This window comes from Lynx canadensis, chromosome D1 (assembly GCF_007474595.2).
Source record: "Lynx canadensis isolate LIC74 chromosome D1, mLynCan4.pri.v2, whole genome shotgun sequence".
Classification (NCBI taxonomy): Eukaryota; Metazoa; Chordata; class Mammalia; order Carnivora; family Felidae; genus Lynx; species Lynx canadensis.
In genome coordinates this window covers 5,990,402-6,012,738 of record NC_044312.2, presented here as the reverse complement: position 1 = coordinate 6,012,738, position 22,337 = coordinate 5,990,402, and the positions used below count along the sequence as shown (strand labels likewise).

At 40.6% G+C, this 22,337-nt stretch overlaps 1 protein-coding gene across 1 annotated transcript in view; it reads left to right on the top strand.

The window, feature by feature from the left end:
* Positions 1-22,337, top strand: part of CWF19L2 (CWF19 like cell cycle control factor 2) — a 124,832-nt gene that overhangs the window by 50,723 nt on the left and 51,772 nt on the right. The window contains exons 7-8 of the mRNA XM_030332503.1: positions 16,585-16,698; positions 18,278-18,415. Of these exons, the coding sequence (XP_030188363.1) occupies positions 16,585-16,698; positions 18,278-18,415 (252 nt within the window). The remainder of the gene's footprint in view (positions 1-16,584; positions 16,699-18,277; positions 18,416-22,337) is intronic.

The following is a 22,337-nucleotide window of genomic DNA, read 5'->3' as shown; positions in this document are numbered from 1 at the left end:
TCTGATACCCTATGTCTTTTGGTTGGAGCATGTAGTCCATTTACATTCAGTGTTATTACGGAAAGATACGGGTTTAGAATCATTGTGATGTCTGTAGGTTTCATGTCTGTAGTGATGTCTCTGGTACTTTGTCTCACAGGATCCCCCTTAGGATCTCTTGTAGGGCTGGTTTAGTGGTGATGAATTCCTTCAGTTTTTGTTTGTTTGGGAAGATCTTTATCTCTCCTTCTATTCTAAATGACAGACTTGCTGGATAAAGGATTCTCGGCTGCATTTTTTCCCTGTTGAAAACATTCCATGCTCATGGATTGCAAGAATAAATATTGTTAAAATGTCAATACTACCCAAAGCTATGTACACATTCAATGCAATCCCAATCAAAATTGCACCAGCATTCTTCTTGAAGCTAGAGCAAGCAATCCTAAAATTTGTATGGAACCAGAAAAGGCCCCGAACAGCCAAAGTAATTTTGAAGAAGACCAAAGCAGGAGGCATCACAATCCCAGACTTTAGCCTCTACAACAAAGCTGTAATCATCAAGACATCATGGTATTGGCACAAAAATAGACATATAGACCGATGGCATAGAACAGAAACCCCAGAACTAGACCCACAAAAGTATGGCCAACTCATCTTTGAGAAAGCAGGAAAGAATATCCAATGGAAAAAAGACAGTCTCTTTAACAAATGGTGCTGGGAGAACTGAATAGCAACATGCAGAAGATTGAAACTAGACTACTTTCTTAGGCCATTCACAAAAACAAACTCAAAATGGATAAAGGACCTGAATGTGAGACAGGAAACCATCCAAACCCTAGAGGAGAAAGTAGGAAAAGACCTCTCTGACCTCAGCCACAGCAATTTCTTACTTGACACATCCCCATAGGCAAGGGAATTAAAAGCAAAAATGAACTATCGGGACCTCATGAAGATAAAAAGCTTCTGCACAGCAAAGGAAACAACCAACAACACTAAAAGGCAACCAACGGAATGGGAAAAGGTATTTGCAAATGACATATCAGACAAAGGACTAGTATCCAAAATCTATAAAGAGCTCACCAAACTCCACACCCGAAAAACAAATAATCCAGTGAAGAAATGGGCAGTAAACATGAATAGACACTTCTCTAAAGAAGACATCCAGATGGCCAACAGGCACATGAAAAGATGCTCAACATCACTCCTCATCAGGGAAATACAAATCAAAACCACACTCAGATATCACCTCATGCCAGTCAGCATGGCTAAAATGAACAAAACAGGAGACTATAGATGCTGGAGAGGATGTGGAGAAACGGGAACCCCCTTGCACTGTTGGTGGGAATGCAAATTGGTGCAGCTGCTCTGGAAAACAGTGTGGAGGTTCCTCAAAAAATTAAAAATAGATCTACCCTATGACCCAGCAGTAGCACTGCTAGGAATTTACCCAAGGGATACAGGAGTCCTGATGCATAGGGGCACTTGTACCCCAATGTTTATAGCAGCACTCTCAATAATAGCTAAATTATGGAAAGAGCGTAAATGTCCATCAACTGACGAATGGATAAAGAAGTTGTGGTTTATATACACAATGGAGTACTACGTGGCAATGAGAAAGAATGAAATATGGCCTTTTGTAGCAATGTGGATAGAACTGGAGAGTGTTATGCTAAGTGAAATAAGTCATACAGAGAAGGACAGACTCCATATGTTTTCACTCTTAGGTGGATCCTAAGAAACTTAACAGAAGACCATGGGGAGGGGAAGGAAAAAAAATGGTTAGAGAGGGAGGGAGCCAAACTATAAGAGACTCTTAAAAACTGAGAACAAACTGAGGGTTGATGGGGGGTGGGAGGGAGGGGTGGGTGGGTGATGGGTATTGAAAAGGGCACCTGTTGGGATGAGCGCTGGGTGTTGTATGGAAACCAGTTTGACAATAAATTTCATATTAAAAAACAAAACAAAACAAAACAAAACTTCTGGCTTATAGGAAGACTAAAAATTGAGTATATACTTTTTTTATTTTTAAATTTTATTTATTTATTTATTTATTTATTTATTTATTTATTTATGTTTTAATTTACATGCAAATTAGTTAGCATATCGTGCAATAATGATTTCAGGAGTAGAATCCAGTCATTCACACCCTATGTATAACACCCAATGCTCATCACAAGTGTCCTCCTTAATGCCCCTTACCCATTTAGCCCATCCCCCCACCTACAACCCCTCTAGCAGCCCTTAGTTTGTTGTCTGTATTTAAGTCTCTCATGTTTTGTCCCCCTCCTTGTTTTTATATTATTTTTGCTTCCCTTCCCTTATGTTCATCTTTTGTATCTTAAATTCAATGTGTAAGTGAAGTCATATGATATTTGTCTTTCTCTGACTGACTACTTTCGCTTAGCATAATATACTCAAGTTCCATCCTGGTAGTTCCAAAGGCTGCCTTTCATTTTTAAGCAGTGACCTTTGACCTTCATTCAACAAATACCTTTCACTGCCTTCTTTGTAGAAGTCACATGTGTTCTCAGTTTTCTGAATCAAATATTTTAAATCTAAAGTAAACTTTGCGGCCTTGCATTTATTCCACGACTTACCATGTTACATTACCATGGATATACTTTCCTTGGTAGTTTAGCCTTTCCTGCCACAGAACAGGAGCACGGAGAGGTCATATCCCTTTGGTCACTTGGCTGGTTTCCTCCCTAGCCAAGCAAAGCAGGGCAGTGGCTGTACCTCTTTTGTACACACTCCTACCTCTTTTTTTACCGCCCGTAAACTATCTGTCATTTCTGTGCTCTACATTTAGAAATACCATCCGTGCGTTACTAGAGAGCATATTTCTTTAAATAAACTATTACTAAAGAGCAAACATTTTAAGCTAAATTAAAGCCAGACAATTTCATAGATGATACATACATACAAACACGTTTTATAGTTGAATCTTATATCTATTCACTCTTCTTACATCTTGCATCAACTTCCTCTTGAAATAGTGTCAGCATTATTTGCTAAATATTTCCTAAATCTGCTGTTTGCTTTTCTTATCACTGCATCAGCTCTTTATGGCTGTCAGCCCTTTATCATCATCCTGTGGACCTCTGAGTACTTTTCTCTCCGTTCTCACTGTCTTTGCACAGAGTTTTTCCTTTGCTTAGAATGTCATTCCTCTTTCCCTGTGTTCCCGTAGTTACCTCCTATTCATCCTTTACATCTTAACTCAGATACCACATTTTCCTTTGGAAAGCCTTCTCTGTGGAAAGAAATCTTATAAATAAGATCAGTTATACAAATATATTATTACAGCTTTGCTATAAAGGAGAAGTATAGAAATATGGGGATACTGAACAGGGCCCAGTGCAGTCTGGGCATGCAGAGAATGTTTTGAGGCTGTAGCCATTATTTTTGGATCTTATCATTAGTTTTCTAACTTTGCCAAAGGAAAAGCTATTTTCTTTATGACTGTGCTCTGTAAGACTACTACTAAGTCACAGAAATAATCTTCACCATGGCTGTTAAGTATTATCCTAGCTGGAAGTGATGACCCATAGGCTTCAGTTACTGATTAGGAAACACCCGCTTGAATGACTTGTTGGCCATATTTGTTAACAAGCGCCATCCAGGTAGGTGTTTTGTTTTGTTTAATTGTTTTGTGCAGAGTATTCTCCCAAATGTAGGAACTTAGAGTAACTTGTAATTATTTTGGATAGTTGTGATCATATATGTATCAGATTGAATTTTGGTATGAAGAATTCTTTTGAAGACTCTCTTATATTTTGAACCAAGACCGTCCAGAAATTACCGAAGCCATACCTAGTTAGTTGGTTTTCTTGGAGAAGGAGGAATGACCAAGGAACAAGCTCTCCCCTGTACCAGTTCTCCTCTGTTCTCTCAAACGCTCAGTAGTCTGCTGTCGTCAGCGTTTCATTGTTTTTGTGTGTTTTGTTTTGTTTTGTTTCTGTTGTGTAATTAAATTTAAGGGAAAAATGAAATGCTACTCCATATGGGCAATAGTGCGTCCTAAGATTTCTGTGTTCTCTTGAAGGGCTTGATTCTAATACATTGTTTTCGAGATTTTGGCGGGGGCGTGGCGATGGAAAGATGATGTCACATACTTATATTGTAGATTTGTAATTTAAGGGTACAATTTTAAGTTAAACAAATCAACCCCAAAGTAAATTTTATCCTTATATGTACTTAAAAATTACTCTATATTCTACTCTTGTAGTATGCATAAGTTAGTTATAAGAAAGTCAAATTTAATGTGGAAAGCCAAAAATAAAGGTTTTGTTTTGTTTTAATAATCAAACCATTTTATTGAGGGGCTTCAGGGAAAGGCCAAACAACTGGTAGGATGAGATCCAATGTCCTTGGCCCAGCTGTGATCTCCCCTGCTTTATAGTCCCTGAAAACAAAGTGCACTTTTCAATCTTGTAGTGCATAATAAGTGCGCACGTACCATACTCAGATTCTGAGTACAATAATTATAGTAGACGGTTGCTAATAAAGATTTATGTGGAAGAGAAAATAAAATGAGTTGAGTGGAACTAAACACTAAAAAACAAAAAAAACCTCACTTCAGAGGTTTTTCACAGGAAAAAAAACTTAAAAGAGAAAATAAAAATCATAGAAAAATCATAGAAAAAGTTTATGGTATTTGTTATGTTCCTGTCTGCCCAGAAATACCCAGTGTTTCATCCATGTGAGATTCTCCGAATTAAGTCTAAATAATAAGTGATAAAATATTTTGTTTTAGAAGTCTCTGTCACCTGAGCATTATAGGATATGTGTAATAAATAATTATTACATTAAGAAAACCACTTTGCTTCTAATTCCTTTAATAATATTTTTTATTTAGGTTCTGTTTCTAAATTTATTTAATTAAATTTCAAGATAGAAGTTTATTTTTCACGACAGCAATATTGATTGATGTGTATAGTATTATAACTGCTGCCATTATTAATAGTAATAGAGGATATTTTTTGAGGACATCCTGTGTGTCAGGACTTGTTTTGATTCTTTTATTTATAGAAATTTATTTGATTCTCATTAAAATCCTATGAAGTCATTTATCTTCATTTTCTTTGGATAAATTAAGTGCAGGATGATCTGAGTCTCATTTAAGTTTTTATTTGGTGGCAAGAAATGAGGTTAGGTGTGTGTGCAATTTATAATTATTTAAAGTAAATAATAATTACTTAAAATAATTGCTTTGATGTAAATTGATGAACTGGTGTTTGAAATATAAAAAAAAAAATCTGATGTTGAAACTGATGTCATATGTGCTGGTTATGCAAACTCTAAACATGGAAATTTAAGTTGCCTAGAAATGCTCACACAGTTAAATAGAAAATTTCTCTATATTTTGTATATGTGCTTTAAAAAGTAAAGTATGGGGGCGCCTGGGTGGCGCAGTCGGTTAAGCGTACGACTTCAGCCAGGTCACGATCTCGCGGTCCGGGAGTTCGAGCCCCGCGTCAGGCTCTGGGCTGATGGCTCGGAGCCTGGAGCCTGTTTCCGATTCTGTGTCTCCCTCTCTCTCTGCCCCTCCCCCGTTCATGCTCTGTCTCTCTCTGTCCCAAAAATGAATAAACGTTGAAAAAAAAATTTTAAAAAGTAAAGTATGTTTTCAGGATGCATGGGTCGGTCAGTCAGTTGAGCATCTGACTTTTGATTTCAGCTCAGGTCATGATCCCAGAGTTGTGGGATGGAGCCCCACATCGGACTCCACACTGAGTGTGAGTCTGCTTAAGATTCTCTCTCTCTCTCACTCTCTCTCTCTCTGTCTCTCTCTCTCTCTCTCCGTTTCCCCGTCTGTCCCTCTACCCTGCTCACACTCCTTTCCATCTAAAATAATAAACTAGAAAAAAATAAAAAATAAAGTATATTTTTCTTTATTTTTTTATTGTTAGGTGACTTCTAAGTAAAAGTATAATATGTATTCTTTGTAGAAACATGGAAAATGCAAAAAAACTTAAAAGAGAAAATAAAAATCACACCAAATCCTACCACTTAGTGATTATACACTGATAAATACTTTAAAGTAGTTCCCTCTAGATTTCTTTCCTTCCTTTGTAATGACATGTTAAATATTTTTGTACGATTGGCAAGCAATGCAAAAAACACACAAAAATCTACATTTAAAAAATATTCAATGCTTCCCTTAAGTCTCTATCCATTATAAGTGTGTAAACACATGCATAATTTACATAATTGTAATCTTTTTGGTCTTTTTTTAAAAATTCATTCTGTCAACATTTCTCCATGCTGTACAGTATTTATTATTAAATTAAATTGTAATTAATCAGCATATTTAGTGTCCCCAAAATACAATTTCTAAATTTTATTTTAGAAAAGGAGACTGAAGAAATTTATTTCTCTCTGCAAATTTGCCTGCAAAAAAAAAAAAAAATCGTTTTTCTCTTAGCAGTTACTCAAAATTTTTGCCATTCTCCCCGAATTCCCTGGTTTATTCTTAGGAGTCACTTTGCTGTGTACCTGACTACAAGGTTGAATGTCTTCAGTGTCTGTCTGTTGTCTTTGTCCCCAGAAAACCAGTCTTTCTGTAACTCTCATCTGGCAGTGGGGACAGTGTTGTCATTGCCTTTGGGGTAGGTTCCTTCCCAGTGCTCATGGTCTCCTTCCTGTTCCGCCTCTGGAACAGTTCCCACCTTGTCTTGTATGGGATCTTCAGTTTCCCTCTGTTGGCCCCTTTCTCATTATTGGCAGATGCCCTTCATTCGCTGGGCCTGTGACACGAACAGCTTCCTTTTTTCTTGGCGACTTCACTGTCCTCCCGCAAACCAGCAGGGAAGGGAGGTCTAGGCATAGGAGCATGGGTGAGGGTGCTGATGTGAGAGTGAGGTGGTATGATCTGAAGACGGTGTGTTGTTCTGAACGGCCGCACAGTGAGCTAGGAGCGAGGGAGGGGGAAGAAGAGGTTGGGTCATAAACACGGATCAAATCCCTGTTCTCGCCCGGGCTGTATCTCTTCACTTCGTGGTCCCAGTTTTCATCTTTCTGTGGATGATCTGTCATTGGAGCTCTGCACTCTGGGCTGAGCCCTAGACTCGCGTTTTCAGTTGTCTGCCTGACTTGTAAGGATGTACCATGACTTCAGAACCTATAAAACCATCCCCTTTACGGATGGAATTTTCCTTCTCTTAATTGCATGCTCATCCTGCTGTTTTTCTGAGTTTAAGCCACAAAGTCCTTAATTCCTTCTTCTGGCAGCACATTCAGATTTCACCAAGTAATAGCGTTTTACTCCATCTTCCCTCCTGTGCACACCTCACCCTTTTCATTTCTCCTGTCCCTGCCGTAGTTCACTGCCCTGTCGTCTCTTGCTTCGAGTATGGCAGTAGCATCCCAAGTGATCTTCTTGCCATGATTCTTTTGCTTATCACAGTGTCCTTTCGATTGCCACCAGGCTTCATCTCAGTGCAGTTGTGGTACAGTTGAAAGAGCCCTGGGTTTGGGGAGTTAGAACCTCAGGTCATGTTTGACCTTCTTTAATCCTTTAGCCAAGTTAGTTATCTTGAGACAAGGGCATTTGAAATACTTTTGAGAACTTCAAAATGTAATATAGGTACAAAATTTCTCTAAAACATGAATATGCCTGTACTTAGAAATCTTTAAGCAATACTGGATCTCTGTGCTTTGTTGTGGTTGTTTCCTTTACTTCTTAACCCTTTGCCATTTCATCTTTGTTTCCAAAGACACAGTTCATTTGTACCCAAGAACACATCTGTTTCTCCATCCCGTGTGATCGGGTACCACTTGATTTATACTTTATCTTACTTAATAGTCTAGTGGAGATTTCTATCAACTCCCTGTTTCATCTTTCTCCCCCTCTCCCTGACATTTAATTTATGAATTCCTTAACAGCTGGAACCATATCTTGTTCATCATATTAGACACATTCACACATTCATGCTGTTGGATCACATCATGATAAAAGTTATTCTGAGTGGTAGGAATTCATTGATCAGATGGAATGGAATGAAATAGAATATTAAAAAAAATGAAAAGTCTGCAATGTTTTTGATTTACTTTTTATGCCACTTATGGCCGTATCTTTTCAGATTGCCCAAAATTTTATCCAAAAGCTGGATAGTATCATAAAATATATTAAGCCAGTAGTCAAAATTTGGCTTGGTTGTTGAGTCCTTAATAAGGTACACAGGCATTCTCAGGAAGTGTGCAGATTTTCATTTGGGGGAAAGAAATTTTTTGTAATCACAAAACTTATCATTTTTTCAGTTAAAGGAGCATTGCCAACTTACCTTTTCTTTGAAAAAGTGTGTTTACTAAAGTGTTAGCGTTTACTAAAATGTCATTTTTTAAAAACACTTCTTTTTTTAAAATGTTTACTTGTTATTGAGAGAGAGAGTGGGAGAGAGGCAGAGAGAGAAGGGGACAGAGGATCTGAAGCAGGTTCTGTGCTGACATCAGAGATTCCGATGCGGGGCTTGAACTCACGAACCGTGAGATCATGAGGTGAGCCGAAGTTGGGTGCCCAACTGACTGAGCTATCTGGGTGCTCCTAAAATGTCCTTTTTACTGACTCATTTTATTAGAGAAATGGAATATTAGAAATAGCAGATGATAGAACTAGTAAAGGAATGGAAATGGGATTTTAAAGCCAAAGATTTATATTGGATCCAGAACTTCATCATTTATTTTATGTGGTCCTTAGTATCCTTCCTTATAAAATATGGCTCAGTGATAGCCGTGTTACAAGGTTCTTGAAATCACATGAGATCTATTTTAGAACTTTATAAAATTAAATTAATATTAATTTCTTTTTTAAACAATTTTTTTAATGTTTATTTTTGAGAGAGTGACAGAGTATGAGTGGGGGGAGGGATAGAGAGGGAGAAACAGAATCCGAAGCAGGCTCAGGCTCCAAGCTGTCAGCACAGAGTCGGACGTGGGGCTGAGCTGAAGTCAGACACTTAACTGACTGAGTCACCCAGGTGCCCCTATAAATATTAATTTCTATCTGAAAAAGTTGTCTTGGCTTTTTTGTTTTTAAGTTTATTTATTTTGAGAGAGAGTGTGTGAGCAGGGGAGAGGCAGGGAGAGAGGGACAGAGAAAATCCTGAGCAGGCTCTCAGCTGACAGCACAGAGCCCAACATGGGGCTCAGTGTCATGAAGCATGACATCATGACCTGAGCCAAAATCAAGTGTTGGACACTTAACTGAGTCACCCAGGCGCCCCATCCTGGTTTGTTTTTTTTTTTAATTTTTTTTTTCAATGTTTATTTATTTTTGGGACAGAGAGAGACAGAGCATGAACGGGGGAGGGGCAGAGAGAGAGGGAGACACAGAATCGGAAACAGGCTCCAGGCTCTGAGCCATCAGCCCAGAGCCTGACGCGGGGCTCGAACTCACGGACCGCGAGATCGTGACCTGGCTGAAGTCGGACGCTTAACCGACTGCGCCACCCAGGCGCCCCCATCCTGGTTTGTTTTTAATGAGGAAAAATATAAGGCAGTGTTTAGATTTTTTTGCTATTGTTGATATACTAAATCACATATATTATCCTTAAATTTATCTATTTCATAAGTGTCAGAATATTTTTTTTTTTTTTTTATATCTGAAAGAACTCTATCATTTTAGTGTGGAAAGATTCCAGAATGTCAGTCAACGTTAAAAAAAATTTCTCAATCTCCTTTCCTCCTCTCATCCCTGCCCACCCCGGCAAATGCTGAAAGGAACCTGGTTAAAAATACAGCGTAAAGTCATGTGTTTTTTTCCTAGCTGGCTTCACATGTAAGGCTTACAAAGAAGCAACGATGAAAGAAGGAAAGGAGACTGAAGAACGGAATTGGCTTTCGTATCCGCCGGCACCAGATATCACGCTGGCTGTACAAAATATGTGCCTAACAAAATTAAAATCACTAGTGGTTAAATGTGTCCCAGAGAATCCACTGTTGAAATTGTGAACTGGAGTGTAGTCTTAAGTATTACTTACAGTTTTTTAGTAATGATCCTTCACGTTAATATTTGATTTTCTCCAGCTTGTGCGTGGTTAGTGACCCTCCCACCAGCAGCTTCGTGGCGAAGAGGTTAGGCACCTCTTTACTGTACCACTTTGACGGGAAAGAAAACCGGGATAAAAACGTGCCTTTGGTCTAATGCTACAGCGTGCTCTAGAAGAGTTCCACGATTAACGGGGTGGCTTGGGGAGCCGGGGGACGCGCTCGTGGAGCACGTTGCAGTCTGTGTGGGGCCCTCCCGGGTCTTCCGAAGTTCGGCGTCGAGGCGCCGCCTCCCGGTGGCCCCTGCGGCGCCGCCTGTGAGATCCCGGAGCGGCATTTCCGAGCTCTGACCGCGCGTGCGTCGCGCTTTGAGGCCTGCGCTCCGTGCGAGAGGGTTGCGATCGCAGACAAAATACGCAAAGAGAAAATTGGGCGACGTGTAAGGCGCTTAGAAGTAGAGACGGCCCTCTGTGGATGAGAAGCTGAACAGAAATCCGAAACTGTGAGGAGCTGGGGCTCGCAGGGATCCGACTCCCCAAACAGGCAGCGCGGCCGAGAGCTGAGCGCATCCGAGAGGCCGAGCCCTAAAGTTCTCCTTCCGGCCTCTCCCTGCCTCATCCCTCCTGACGAAGGAGGCTGAAAAGGCCTTGAGTACTCGGACGTTAGCTCGCGGGAGACTGTGAAGGTGAGAGGTGTCCTTGCTTGGACTCTGTGAACCGTGCCCAGTATCACAGGGCGCGAGGTCCTCGTAAGAGCCGGGAACCCCCGTGCATGGGGCGCTCACTGTCAGAGCTACCGATTACTGACGGGTGAGAGGAGGCGGAGAGGCAGGAGGGACGAAAACGCACCTCCCACTGAAGCCCCGGGCGCTAGCGTACCAGAAAACATTAGTTTTCCCTCAGACAGACAGTAGAAAAGAATTGGGACGTAAACACTCGGTTGCCAGTAAATTTCAAACGGTAGTGCAGTCTTAAAAGGACTCTAAGTATGCGTAGTAGCCTCGCTTACAAGTACAGAATAACATTCTGAAGAGTAAGTGAAACAATAGTAGATGAATGTGGAGAAGAAATAATGTCCTAGGAATTTTAGAGATGAGAAGGGGTAAATCCTAGGAAGGCCTCAGTCAGATAAAGAAAGGACTGGATAAATGAAAGTGAACTAAAGAGTATAGCTAATATTTATTGATCACTCACTTTATTCCTAGGCGTTGTTTTATTTTTTTATTTTCATGTTTTAAATATAATTCATTGTCAAATTGGTTTCCATACAACACCCAGTGCTCATCCCAACAAGTGCCCTCCTCGATGCCCATCACCCATTTTCCCTCTCCCCTACCCCCCATCAACCCTCAGGTTGTTTTCAGTCCTTAAGAGTCTCTTATGGTTTGCCTCCTTTCCTCTCTGTAACTTTTTTTCCCCCTTCCCCTCCCCCATGGTCTGTTAAGTTTCTCAAGATCCACATGTGCGTGAAAACATACGGTATCTGTCTTTATCTGCCTTATTTCGCTTAGCATAATACCCTCCAGTTCCATCCACGTTGCTGCAAATGGCCAGATTTCATTCTTTCTCATTGCCAAGTAGTATGCCATTATATATATAAACCACATCTTCTTTATCCATTCATCAGTTGATGGACATTTAGCCACTTTCCATAATTTGGCTATTGTTGAAAATGCTGATGTAAACATTGGGGTACATGTGCCCCTATGCATCAGCACTCTCGTATCCCTTGGGTAAATTCTCCTAGGCATTGTTTTAAATACTTTGCATGTTTGATCCTGTAAATACCTTGTTATTTTATTTTACAAATGAGGAAAGTGAGGTAATTAAGTATACTTGGAAGGTTTTCTAATGAGGCAGGATTGGCGCGTGGGCTCCTGACCCTGGGGTCCACGCCGGCATGCTCTCCTGGTGGGCTCTGGCCAGGAACTCATTGCAGAAAAGATAAGAGAAAACGTATCAAAGGTATTAAAACGTATCAAATGAAATTACTGAAATAGCAAACCAAAAGTAAGTAGAGGTTATCAAAAAACCAAGAAAGAAATTAATAGATAAGCCTTTAGGAAGGCTGATCAAGGGGGAAAAATAGAACACACAAAGAGTATTCAGAATTGAGAAAGAGAGAATTGAGAATTACTGAAAGGTGGACAAAACTGAGACTGCTTGGAGTCTGTCTGGTACCATTATGCGCTTAGCAAAAGGTGCTTCCCTTGAGTCTGTGCAGTCATGTGAATAACTGTACCAATTGAAAAATAGCCTTGAACCAGGATACGCATGTCGGTGAATGTAAAATGGCTTGATGTTCAGTCCTCCCATTGCCGTGGTTGGGAGCTTGTATGTACTGAGTAACCTGCTCTCTATGGACATAATTAGAGATAGAATAGGGATTGTTTAGAAAGCATGAAAATACCATGAACTGTAATTACTGCTTATTTATTGAAACGTTAAAAGATAGAAAATGGAAACAGGTGTTGTAGGGCCTTCAGTGATGAAAAACTTGCCGAATACTAACTGGTGGGAAAATCTGATGTAGTGAAAGTTTTCCTTTATTTACAAGATGCCACAAAAGGATTTTAAGCAAACATTTAGAATTTTTAAATACCAGCTTTGAAGCAAGGCCCTGAATGCTTTTTCCTTTTCTTTTTAATCAGCGTGTTACATGCAAATAGTGCTCAAAGGCTGATGTGAAAGAATGACGGTGCCTCGAGCCCTTTTCAGACCTTATCCTGGTCCTAAGATCCCAGTTTTAGTTCTTGTCTCTTTCTTCTGGCCTGGTTGTTTCATGTATTTTTCCATATTGTCTAGCTTCTTAACTGTGGCGGGTTATATCTGGTTTTCCTTGTGGCCCTTCTGGCCAGAAATGGACCTCCAGCGTATGTTAACAAAATGAAAGCGTACCGGGTCCCTTTCTTTCTGTCTGTGATATTATCAAGCAGTTGCAAGTTTTTATCTTGCTGTTCTCAGGTAAAGTAATCATTAAATGATTTTGAATTAGTTTTATCCCTTGAAGAACAATAGAGATCAAAGGTTAGCAGTCTTTTTCTCTACAGACCAGATAGTAAATGTTTTAGGCCTTATGGTCTATCCAGTCTCTGTCACAGCACCTCAATTACATAGCTCTTAAGCTGTCGTGGAATGAAAGCAGCTACAGACAGTATATAAATGGGTGAACACGGCTCTGTTCCAGTAAAACATTATGGGAACTAAAATGAGAATTGTATGTAATTTTTATTTGTCATGAAATATATTCTTTTGATTTTCCCTCAACAATTTAATAGTGTAAAAACCATCGGGCCAAACAAAAACAAGCAGCTTGCTGGATTTGGCCCACAGGCCTTAGTTTGTTGGCACTGGTGTGATTCTTAAATAAGCGCCGTGTTCTGTATTATTGTAGTAGCCAATGTGGAATTGCTTGTATTTCTGTCGTGGGAACCCAAAGTGGGGAAACCTGGTGTCCCCTGGCATGCCCGAGGAATAGAGAGTAGAAAAGCGTGGAGAAGAAGACCGTAGATGGGGCAGTGGGTTAGCTATGGGGGTAGAATTCATCTGTCCGAGGCATTTAGTAAGTACACATTGTTTTTGCCACTGTACCAGGTACTGTAGACAACAGGTAGTGTATAGCTTGGTCTTTGGCCTGGAAAAGTGGCAAAGACCGATAATTGTAAATAAATAGACAGATAGTGACTGAAAAGATTATGGTCTGGCAATACAAGTATGCCCAAATTTATGCCTACAGTTATCAACTGGATGGTAAATTTATAAAAATTATGAGGAACTAGAGAAGAAGTGTATTTCAGGAAGCCCATAGTATTTGAATTTGAAGGGCCTTATGTGTTGTGTTAAGGTGCTTGTCCTTTATCCCACTGTCTAGGACAGTGTTTCTCTGTGCTGTAGGATCAGATTTTTTTTTTTTAATTTTCCAGCCCATTATGAACTAATAGTTTTATAAAATACAATAAAAATTATAGAAAAATGAAAAAAGATATTATAAAATATACGTCCAAATTTTAAGTTAGATTGAGCCAACATAAAATTACTCTTTAAGATTGCTGGAAACATTTATAAGCACCCAGGTTTTGTACTTAACTCCTCACAGGCTGATAACAAATATATCGTGGCTGACAATTCTCACACTGTCACTGGTCTGTGGGCCAACTTTGAGTGGTACTGATCTCTCCTAGCTAACATGGGGTCTCTGCAATTTTTCAGCAAACAATGACATAGTTATTTTTGTGTTTAGCATAATGAATTTTTTGTCAGCACAAGTGGTAGTTAGGTTTCTGGGTGGAAGGATGGAAACCAAGGAGCCTTGGAGTCATCAATGCTTGAAATGTAGCTCAAAGTGGAGGAGAAAGTGAAATTGACTCTTTTGATTCTCATTAATTCATGTACAGGATAATTCTTGCAGTAGCCTATAAACTTCTTGTAGGCAGGTACTGTATTTCTTTTAGTAACTACATAAGGCAGGCACTTCAGAATAATTAATGAATGAATGAATGCGTCAGGGAGGTGAGGCAGAACCAGGAAAGAGTAGAGTATGTATAAAACTAGAATAAGAAGAGTTTCAGGCTGAGAATATAATGAACAGAATCAAATACTTTCAAATAAACGAGGGTGATAATTGATAAGTATTTATTAGATTTAGTAATTTGGAAGTCCTTAGGGAGATCACTTTAGTGACATGATAAACTTAGATAAAAAATGTGTTTCCCATTTCTGTTATCCAGTAAGAGAATGAATAGAGATACCCTGTATTTAAAAAAAATTTTTTTTAATATTTATTTGTGTGTGTGTGTGTTTATTTATTTTTGAGACAGAGAGAGACAGAGCATGAGCAGGGGAGGGGAAGAGAGAGAGGGAGACACAGAGTCTGAAGCAGGCTCCAGGCTCTGAGCTGTCAGCACAGAGCCCGACGCGGGGCTCAAACTCACAGACCGTGAGATCGTGATCTGAGCCGAAGTTGGACGCTCAACCGACTGAGCCACCCAGGCGCCCCTAACATTTATTTATTTTTGAGAGACAGAAACAGAGAATGAGCAGGGGAGGGGCAGAGAAAGCCCCTGAAGCAGGCTCCAGGCTCTGAGCTGTCAGCACAGAGCCCAATGTGAGGCTCGAACCCACGAACCGTGAGATCATGACCTGAGCCAAAGTCAGACACTTCACCAACTGAGCCACCCATGCGCCCCTCCCTTTTTTTTTTTTTTTAATTTTTTTTTAAGGTAGAGATACCCTTTAAATATGACACATCATTAGGGTGCCTGGGTGGCTTCGTCACTTGAGCATCCGACTTTGGCTCAGGTCATGATCTGATGGTTTGTGAGTTTGAGCCCCCCGTGGGGCTCTCTGCTGTTAATGCAGAGCCCACTTGGGATCCTCTATCCCCTCTCTCTGCCCCTCCGCAACTTGTGTGTGCGCATGTGCTCACTTTCTCTCCCTCTCTCTCTCTCACTCTCTCTCAAAAATAAATAAAAATATTTAAAATATGACACATTCTTAACTAATGCTAATTTGAAGAAGAAAAGTGATTAATTAGTATTGTATGTGAATGTAAGATCAGTATTGTATTTTTTTCTTTCATCTTAAAAAGGGAACTAAGTCTCTAAATGGAGTTGCAATTGATTTTTAATAATTTGTTCTGAGTTGAGCAAAAAATTGAAATGTGAATAATTTGGTTGGTCTTGTTTCAAATTGATCTTTAATAAAGCAGTTATCTAATATTTTTTATGTGATTCTTTGTTAGAACCTTTCCAGTAACATTCTATTTTCATCATAGAATAAAGTTTAATCTTAATCTGTACTGTACCAGGCAAGTATTTGGCCAGTAGTTTGTAGGAAAAAGATTATGGATTGAAAGTATGTGGGATATAAATTCTGAAGAGTCAGGGAACGGAAAAGCATTTGAGGGCTGTTAATGGAAAGAATAGAAGTTGTCTGGAGCATCATTATAGCAGCTATTGTAGCAGTTTATTGTGTCCTTTAGTTGCTTTATGTCTTATAAACAAGTTTTAGTAGCATCTTTAAATTGAAGAAACACGCATTAAACATGATATCTATTGTCTAAATTATGGGCACTCCCATCCAGTGCATGTGTGAATATTGGTACTTGGTCATCTTTAATATTGTCTAGATGGAAACGTTATTTGAATTTTCCCTCTGTGATTGCTTTTTTTTTTTTTTTTTTAATTTTTTTTTTCCTTCAACGTTTTGATTTATTTTTGGGACAGAGAGAGACAGAGCATGAACGGGGAGGGGCAGAGAGAGAGGGAGACACAGAATCGGAAACAGGCTCCAGGCTCCGAGCCATCAGCCCAGAGCCTGACGCGGGGCTCGAACTCACGGACCGCGAGATCGTGACCTGGCTGAAGTCGGACGCTTAACCGACTGCGCCACCCGGGCGCCCCGTGTGATTGCTTTTCAAAAAAAATAAAATAAAATGGACTTTGGATATTTTCCCCCCCTTTTCTCTGAAAAGATCATGATCATTTTACATTACGGTGGGTAATGAAATTCCAGGCATCTTAAGATAAACTGTAATTTTTATGCTGTTTTTTATTATGAAATATAAATATTCAGTACTCTTCACAAGAATTTCAAAAGTTCTCTCTACATCTTTCCATAGAATGAAGACCAAGAAGTGGTCCTGCTCAGAACAGATCGGTCTGGAGGAGTGTGGCCTGTGAGCACAGCAGGAAAACCTCTGGAATCTACAGGAGGAAGAAGGAAGAGGCAGATGGTGTGTTTACCATATGTCATTTTTAATTCGGAATTCCTTTCCCCTCCTTGGCTTTGTTTGCATCAGACTACTTCAGAATATTTTCTAAAGTGTAGGTTTATACTACAAGCATTAGAAGGTAGTAAGTTATAGTATTACTTTTATTCTCAGGTATATCCCTTTGCATTTTACAAAATGGAATCTAATTCAACTATGGGTTTCAAATGCGAACATGGAGTGTTTAAAGCAATTTTAATTTTGTGTACGTTGTTTTTGCCATTGTTTCTAACTTCCTTTTACATATTTACCGTAGCTCTTAGGGAAAATTTTGCATTAGCTAATTTGAGCCCTGGTGATGGGGTGTCGATATACAATAATGTCTTAATTATGTGGTTCCTGTGATCCGTTATAAGCCTTATTTTCTTTTCCATCTTCCAGCTCTACCAATTAGTTTTTAGCACTACCCTGAGGCTCTAGAGATGGTAAAAAGAGTGTATTCAGTTTTCCCAAGTTAGATTTTTTGTTTTAAATTTGGAAGATCATACAAACGGTAATTGGGTCCACAGAAGATTTGTTTGTTCATAATTTTTCTGTCATATGTTTACTATTTGTCTATTCAGTGCCTGTGCTGCTGGAGAGAGTAGTTGGTTCAGCAAATAGAGCGGGATAGATCCCTCCTCTAATGAAATGGGAAGAATTAAGGGTTTGGAGCAGAGATGGGGCTTTGAAGGTTTGAATTCTGTGGAATGACGGAACTGCATAGGGAGCCACAGATGCATTATCCGATGGCATCAAGGGCTCTGTTTGAGTTGCCTGTGGCCGAGCACTTGCAGGTACAGGGTAAAGAGGGCAGACACATTCATGTGGGACCGAGGTTTGCCTTTTGAGTGTAATGACAGGATAGGAGGGCCAGAAATTAAGGGGCTGGAACCAAGCAGTGATGTGAGATTTAAGCTAGTGATTTCAGGAATAGGAATGTTGGGAAAAGTACTGGGAATGTGCTTCCAAAGGTCTCAAAGAGGTTGAAGAGCGGGTTTTGTTTGGCTAAGGGAGTGTGATGATAAGGGACATATGGGAGATGTGACTTAGGAGAAAATACATGACACTTTTCTTTGCTACAGGTAGGTATGGAACCCACTGATAGAAAGACCCAGGACTGACTTAGATGAGAATCAGAGTATCAGCCTTGTCCCTGGCAGAGCTGTGTGAAATGAGTTTGCTAATACTTGCCCTCTGTTTTCGGTGTGCTCACTTTATCTCCGGATGGCTGTGCGCTTTCCTCCACAGCAGTCAGGAGTTACTCCAAGGACAAGAGCAGACGGGAGGGAAGAAGGTTAAAGCAATTCTGCCTTTCCCCCCAAACCCGGAAGTCAGATAATGCCATCCCTGGGGAAGAAGAGAGTAATGGGGCAGAAAGAGGAAGTGGTATTTGAATGGAAATTCTTCCAAACCGGAAACACATAGAAAAGGGATAAGCTGGAAGGAAAGCTTGTGATACGTCGTGGCATGTTGTACATTTAATATGAGATTTACAGGTAATTAAAAATACTTCAGAGACCCAGACCCATGTTTTCACTAAATAATGTTCATTTTCTCATAGGCTTCAACTCACGAAGGAAAAGAAAGGGTTAGATACTTTCACGATGATGATAATCTCAGCCTAAGTGATTTAGTCAAGAACGAAAAGATGGGAACAGCAGAAAATCAGAACAAACTTTTTATGAGAATGGCATCTAAGGTAAGATATATTCCTAGGATATCTTTCAGTTTTGAGAAGCTGGTTACTCCCATCTAGCAATGATGTATTTTTCACAGAGGTCTGTTCTTTCTGATCTTGATTTATTTGAATAAGTCAAACCCTTTGTAAGACGTTAGGAGCATGCATTTGGAATTGATTGGGAAGTATATATTTGAGATTGATTTTGTTTTTATTTTTTATCTTTATTTATTTCTTTGAAGTTTATTTTGAGAGAGAGAGAAAAAGAGAGAGAGGGTACGTGCACGAGCAGAGGGACAGAGAGAGGAAGAGAGAGAGAATCCCAAGCAGGCTCCATGCTGCCAGTGCAGAGCACGATGTGGGGCTTGAACTCTTGGAAATCAAGAGTAGATTGCTTAACCAACTGAGCCTTAGCCACCCAGGCACCCCTATTTCGTTTTTAAATATAAGCTCTGGTTTAGTTTTTTTATGTATGCCATGAAAATGTTAATTGTGTATTTGATCTACCAGTTAAGGGAAAGTCTTGGGCCAGAGTTTAATGTTAGCAACATGCTGCTAGTTAGGTGACCAGTATGTTTTGTCTTAATGTTCCTCCAGTTCTTCATAATGTTTACCACAAGGAATATATTTGAAGTAAGGTATTACGGATTATAGAGGAGGCATCTTAGAATAATCTTAAGTCTGTTTATATGAAAACTTGTATTTGAAAATGTTTTTTTAATGTTTATTTTTGACAGAGAGAGAACAGAGTGCAAGCAGGGGTGGGGTAGGAGAGAGAGAGAGAGAAAGAGCGAGGGAGACACCGAATCCGAAGCAGGCTCCAGGCTCCAAGCTGTCAGCACAGAGCCTGACACAGGGCTTGAACTCACGAGCTGTGAGATCATGACCTGAGTTGAGGTCAGATGCTTAACCGACTGAGCCACCTAGGTGCCCCTGAACACTTGTGTTTATATTTCATATTTAAATGAAAATGTGTATTAATACATCATTATGGTTAGTAGGATTAATATTTGTTGCAGATAGCATTCTTTGTTGCAGTCCCTTCCAAACTTGCCCACTAACATTTTTGATACAAGAGATATTTAAGCTCAGCTGTCTAACAGGGTTTGACTCCCCTGGAGCATCAGCTTGCTGTCTCTTTGCAGATGCAGTTTTCCTGGAAAACAGCTGTCTGCATTTGTTTACATATTGTCGAAGATTGTTTTCACTCCATAACAGCCGAGTTGAGTGAGTTGAATCGAGTTGAATGAGTTGAATCGTTGTGACAGAGACCTTATAGCCCACAAAGTTGAAATATTTGAAATACTTTGCCCATGCCTTTGTGATACCATTGGTTACTTTTTGGTGGTGGGCGTTTGGACCAGGTATCTGAGGTACGGGAGGAAGACTCTCCTGCCTGGTGAAAAACTTAATGGAAAATAGAATAAAGATAACTAGAGGTATCTGTGTATGTATATGTGTGTTGGGAGGAGTGACACAAACTTGGGTTTAAATAGAAATGGTCATTCTTCCCATCACTAAGAATTGTAAATTTAGCCCATAGGATCATTTCATTTCTCTTCATCTGGAGGGAAAGACTAGAAATCAATCCCCTAGGGTCTGGAATTTCATTTTTATGAAAGTTTTCTTCTCAGAAATGGGGCAGACCACTTTATATGGAACTCTGAATTAAATACACTTTTAGTAATCTGAGTGTAGTACGTTCGGGTGTATACACAAAATTAAAAAAAAAAAAACCTTGTTAAAAATTGTAATAGTCATTTGTTCACTTGTTCATTGAACAGCTGAGGGGTGCACAGTAGTCCCTATGCTGGTGCTGTGAGTAGGGATCCGATGAGTTCCTCCCCTCCAGAGGCTTATGTTTCTAGTGGATGAGACAGAAAATGAACAAATAGATGGTATAAAATACTATATAACATAAGTAATATTACACAAATAGAAAATATTTTTGTAGGAAATAAAGCATAATCGGAGGTGATAGGCTGGTGTTTTCAGTAGAGAGTTGAAGGCAGGCTTCTCCCTGGAGGTGGTGTTTCTGCAGCCTGTGAACAAAGTCGGGGGGTGGGGTCCACATGAATATCTGGGGGGAGGCTATTCGTGCAGAAGAAACAGCACATGCAAAGGGTCCATAGCAGAGGCGAGCTTGGAGCATGTGTGACCTGACCAGGGGCACAGGGAGGTGGGACAGGGGAGCAGAAGAGGCGGGGGACACAACAGGTCTTACAGGCTGTGGTGTGGGAGCGCACGCTTTCGTTGTTAAGTGATGGGACGCCATTGTGAAGCTTCGTAGTAGGACAATGTCATGATTTGGCTTATGTTTTGTAGTTGTCCCACAATTCTTGTGTGTTCTGTTCTGTTTTTTTCATTTGTGGAAGTTTCTCTTGTCATCTTCCAGCTCCGAGGTTCTTTCCTCCGTTGTGTCTGGTCTGCTTATAAACCCATCATTTCTTCATTTACGTTGTAGTGTTTTTAGGCTCTAGAGTTTCTTTCTGGTTCTTAGAGTTTCCACCTCTCAGCTTACATTACCTGTCTGTTCTTGGTGAGCCTACGCTCCTGGACTGTGAGCCTCACCCGTACTTGTCAGTTTGTTTTCCCTGCTTAGTTGGGAAGGGATGGCTGGGGGGGCTGGACAGGTGCTCCCTTTACTTCAGGTGGGTTAGGCCATGATAAAGCCCCAGCAGGTACAGCTCTGGTAACATTGTTCCTCCTGAGAGCTGGGCTTAAGATGCACAGAATGTTCTGGTGTATTTCACAGTGGTGCTCCTCTCCCTGCCTGCTGCTGGAAGCGAGAGAGCACCTGGAGGTAAAGCTACACAACTGTGGGGACTTTATCCATGACTGGGTCCCCCTGGAGTTTTTAACTCTCAGACTTGTCCATTTTGTCCACACTGAGCCTCCAGCAATTTGTCAGCTAAAGCTTAGGTTTTCCTGGCCTGGCGGTGGTTCCCACGGAGCCCCTGCTCTGTGCACACAGATAGATTGTGATTCCCTGTACCCCCCTGACTGGCTCCCTGACTTTGGGGTAGAGTCGCTTTCCTGAGAGGCTAAGGAGAGGTGTTGATTTTTCAGCTTCTTCAGCTTTATACTTGTTTTTGGGGCAGAGTGGCAGCTTCTCAGCTCTTTAAATGCCAGGCTGGAGGGGCGCCTAGGTGGCACAGTCGGTTAAGCATCCGACTTCAGCCAGGTCACGATCTCGCGGTCCGTGAGTTCGAGCCCCGCGTCAGGCTCTGGGCTGATGGCTCGGAGCCTGGAGCCTGTTTCCGATTCTGTGTCTCCCTCTCTCTCTGCCCCTCCCCCGTTCATGCTCTGTCTCTCTCTGTCCCAAAAATAAATAAAAACGTTGAGAAAAAAAAAAAAATTAAAAAAAATAAATAAATGCCAGGCTGGAAACTGCTGTTTTATTTTTGAAAGGATTTTTCTGGCAGCTCTTTCAAGAAGATGATGTAGGGAGGCAGGAGTGGAAATAGGGAGATCACTTTAGGAGGGTCTCGCATTAACTCAGATAGAGCCTGGGATTAGAGTGTAAACTGGTGAGAAGTGTTAGGCCTTGGGGCAGTGCTGATGCTATTTACTGAAATAGAAAACCCTGCAGGGGTCACATATCGCTGGAGGTAGGAGATGGGGAATACTCTCATACATACGTGATATATGAAATGCCCATGAGACATTCACATGGTGCCATGGGCTCATTGCCATGGAGCTCTGGGTCTGTGTTGGCTCTCACAGACGCTTGGGTGCTCTGAACGTTGAAATGTATATAGAGCCATGGGACCCAGGGAATTATTAAAGTGGCTCTGAAGACAGCTCTGGAGCACTGTGTGGAAGGGGACGAGGAGTGTTCCACAACTGATGCTGAGAAGGGGCAGCCACTGAGGCACAAGGAAGACAGGCCGTGGTGGTTGAGAAGCAGGAGAAGATAGGAAGGAGCCTGTGAATAACTGTC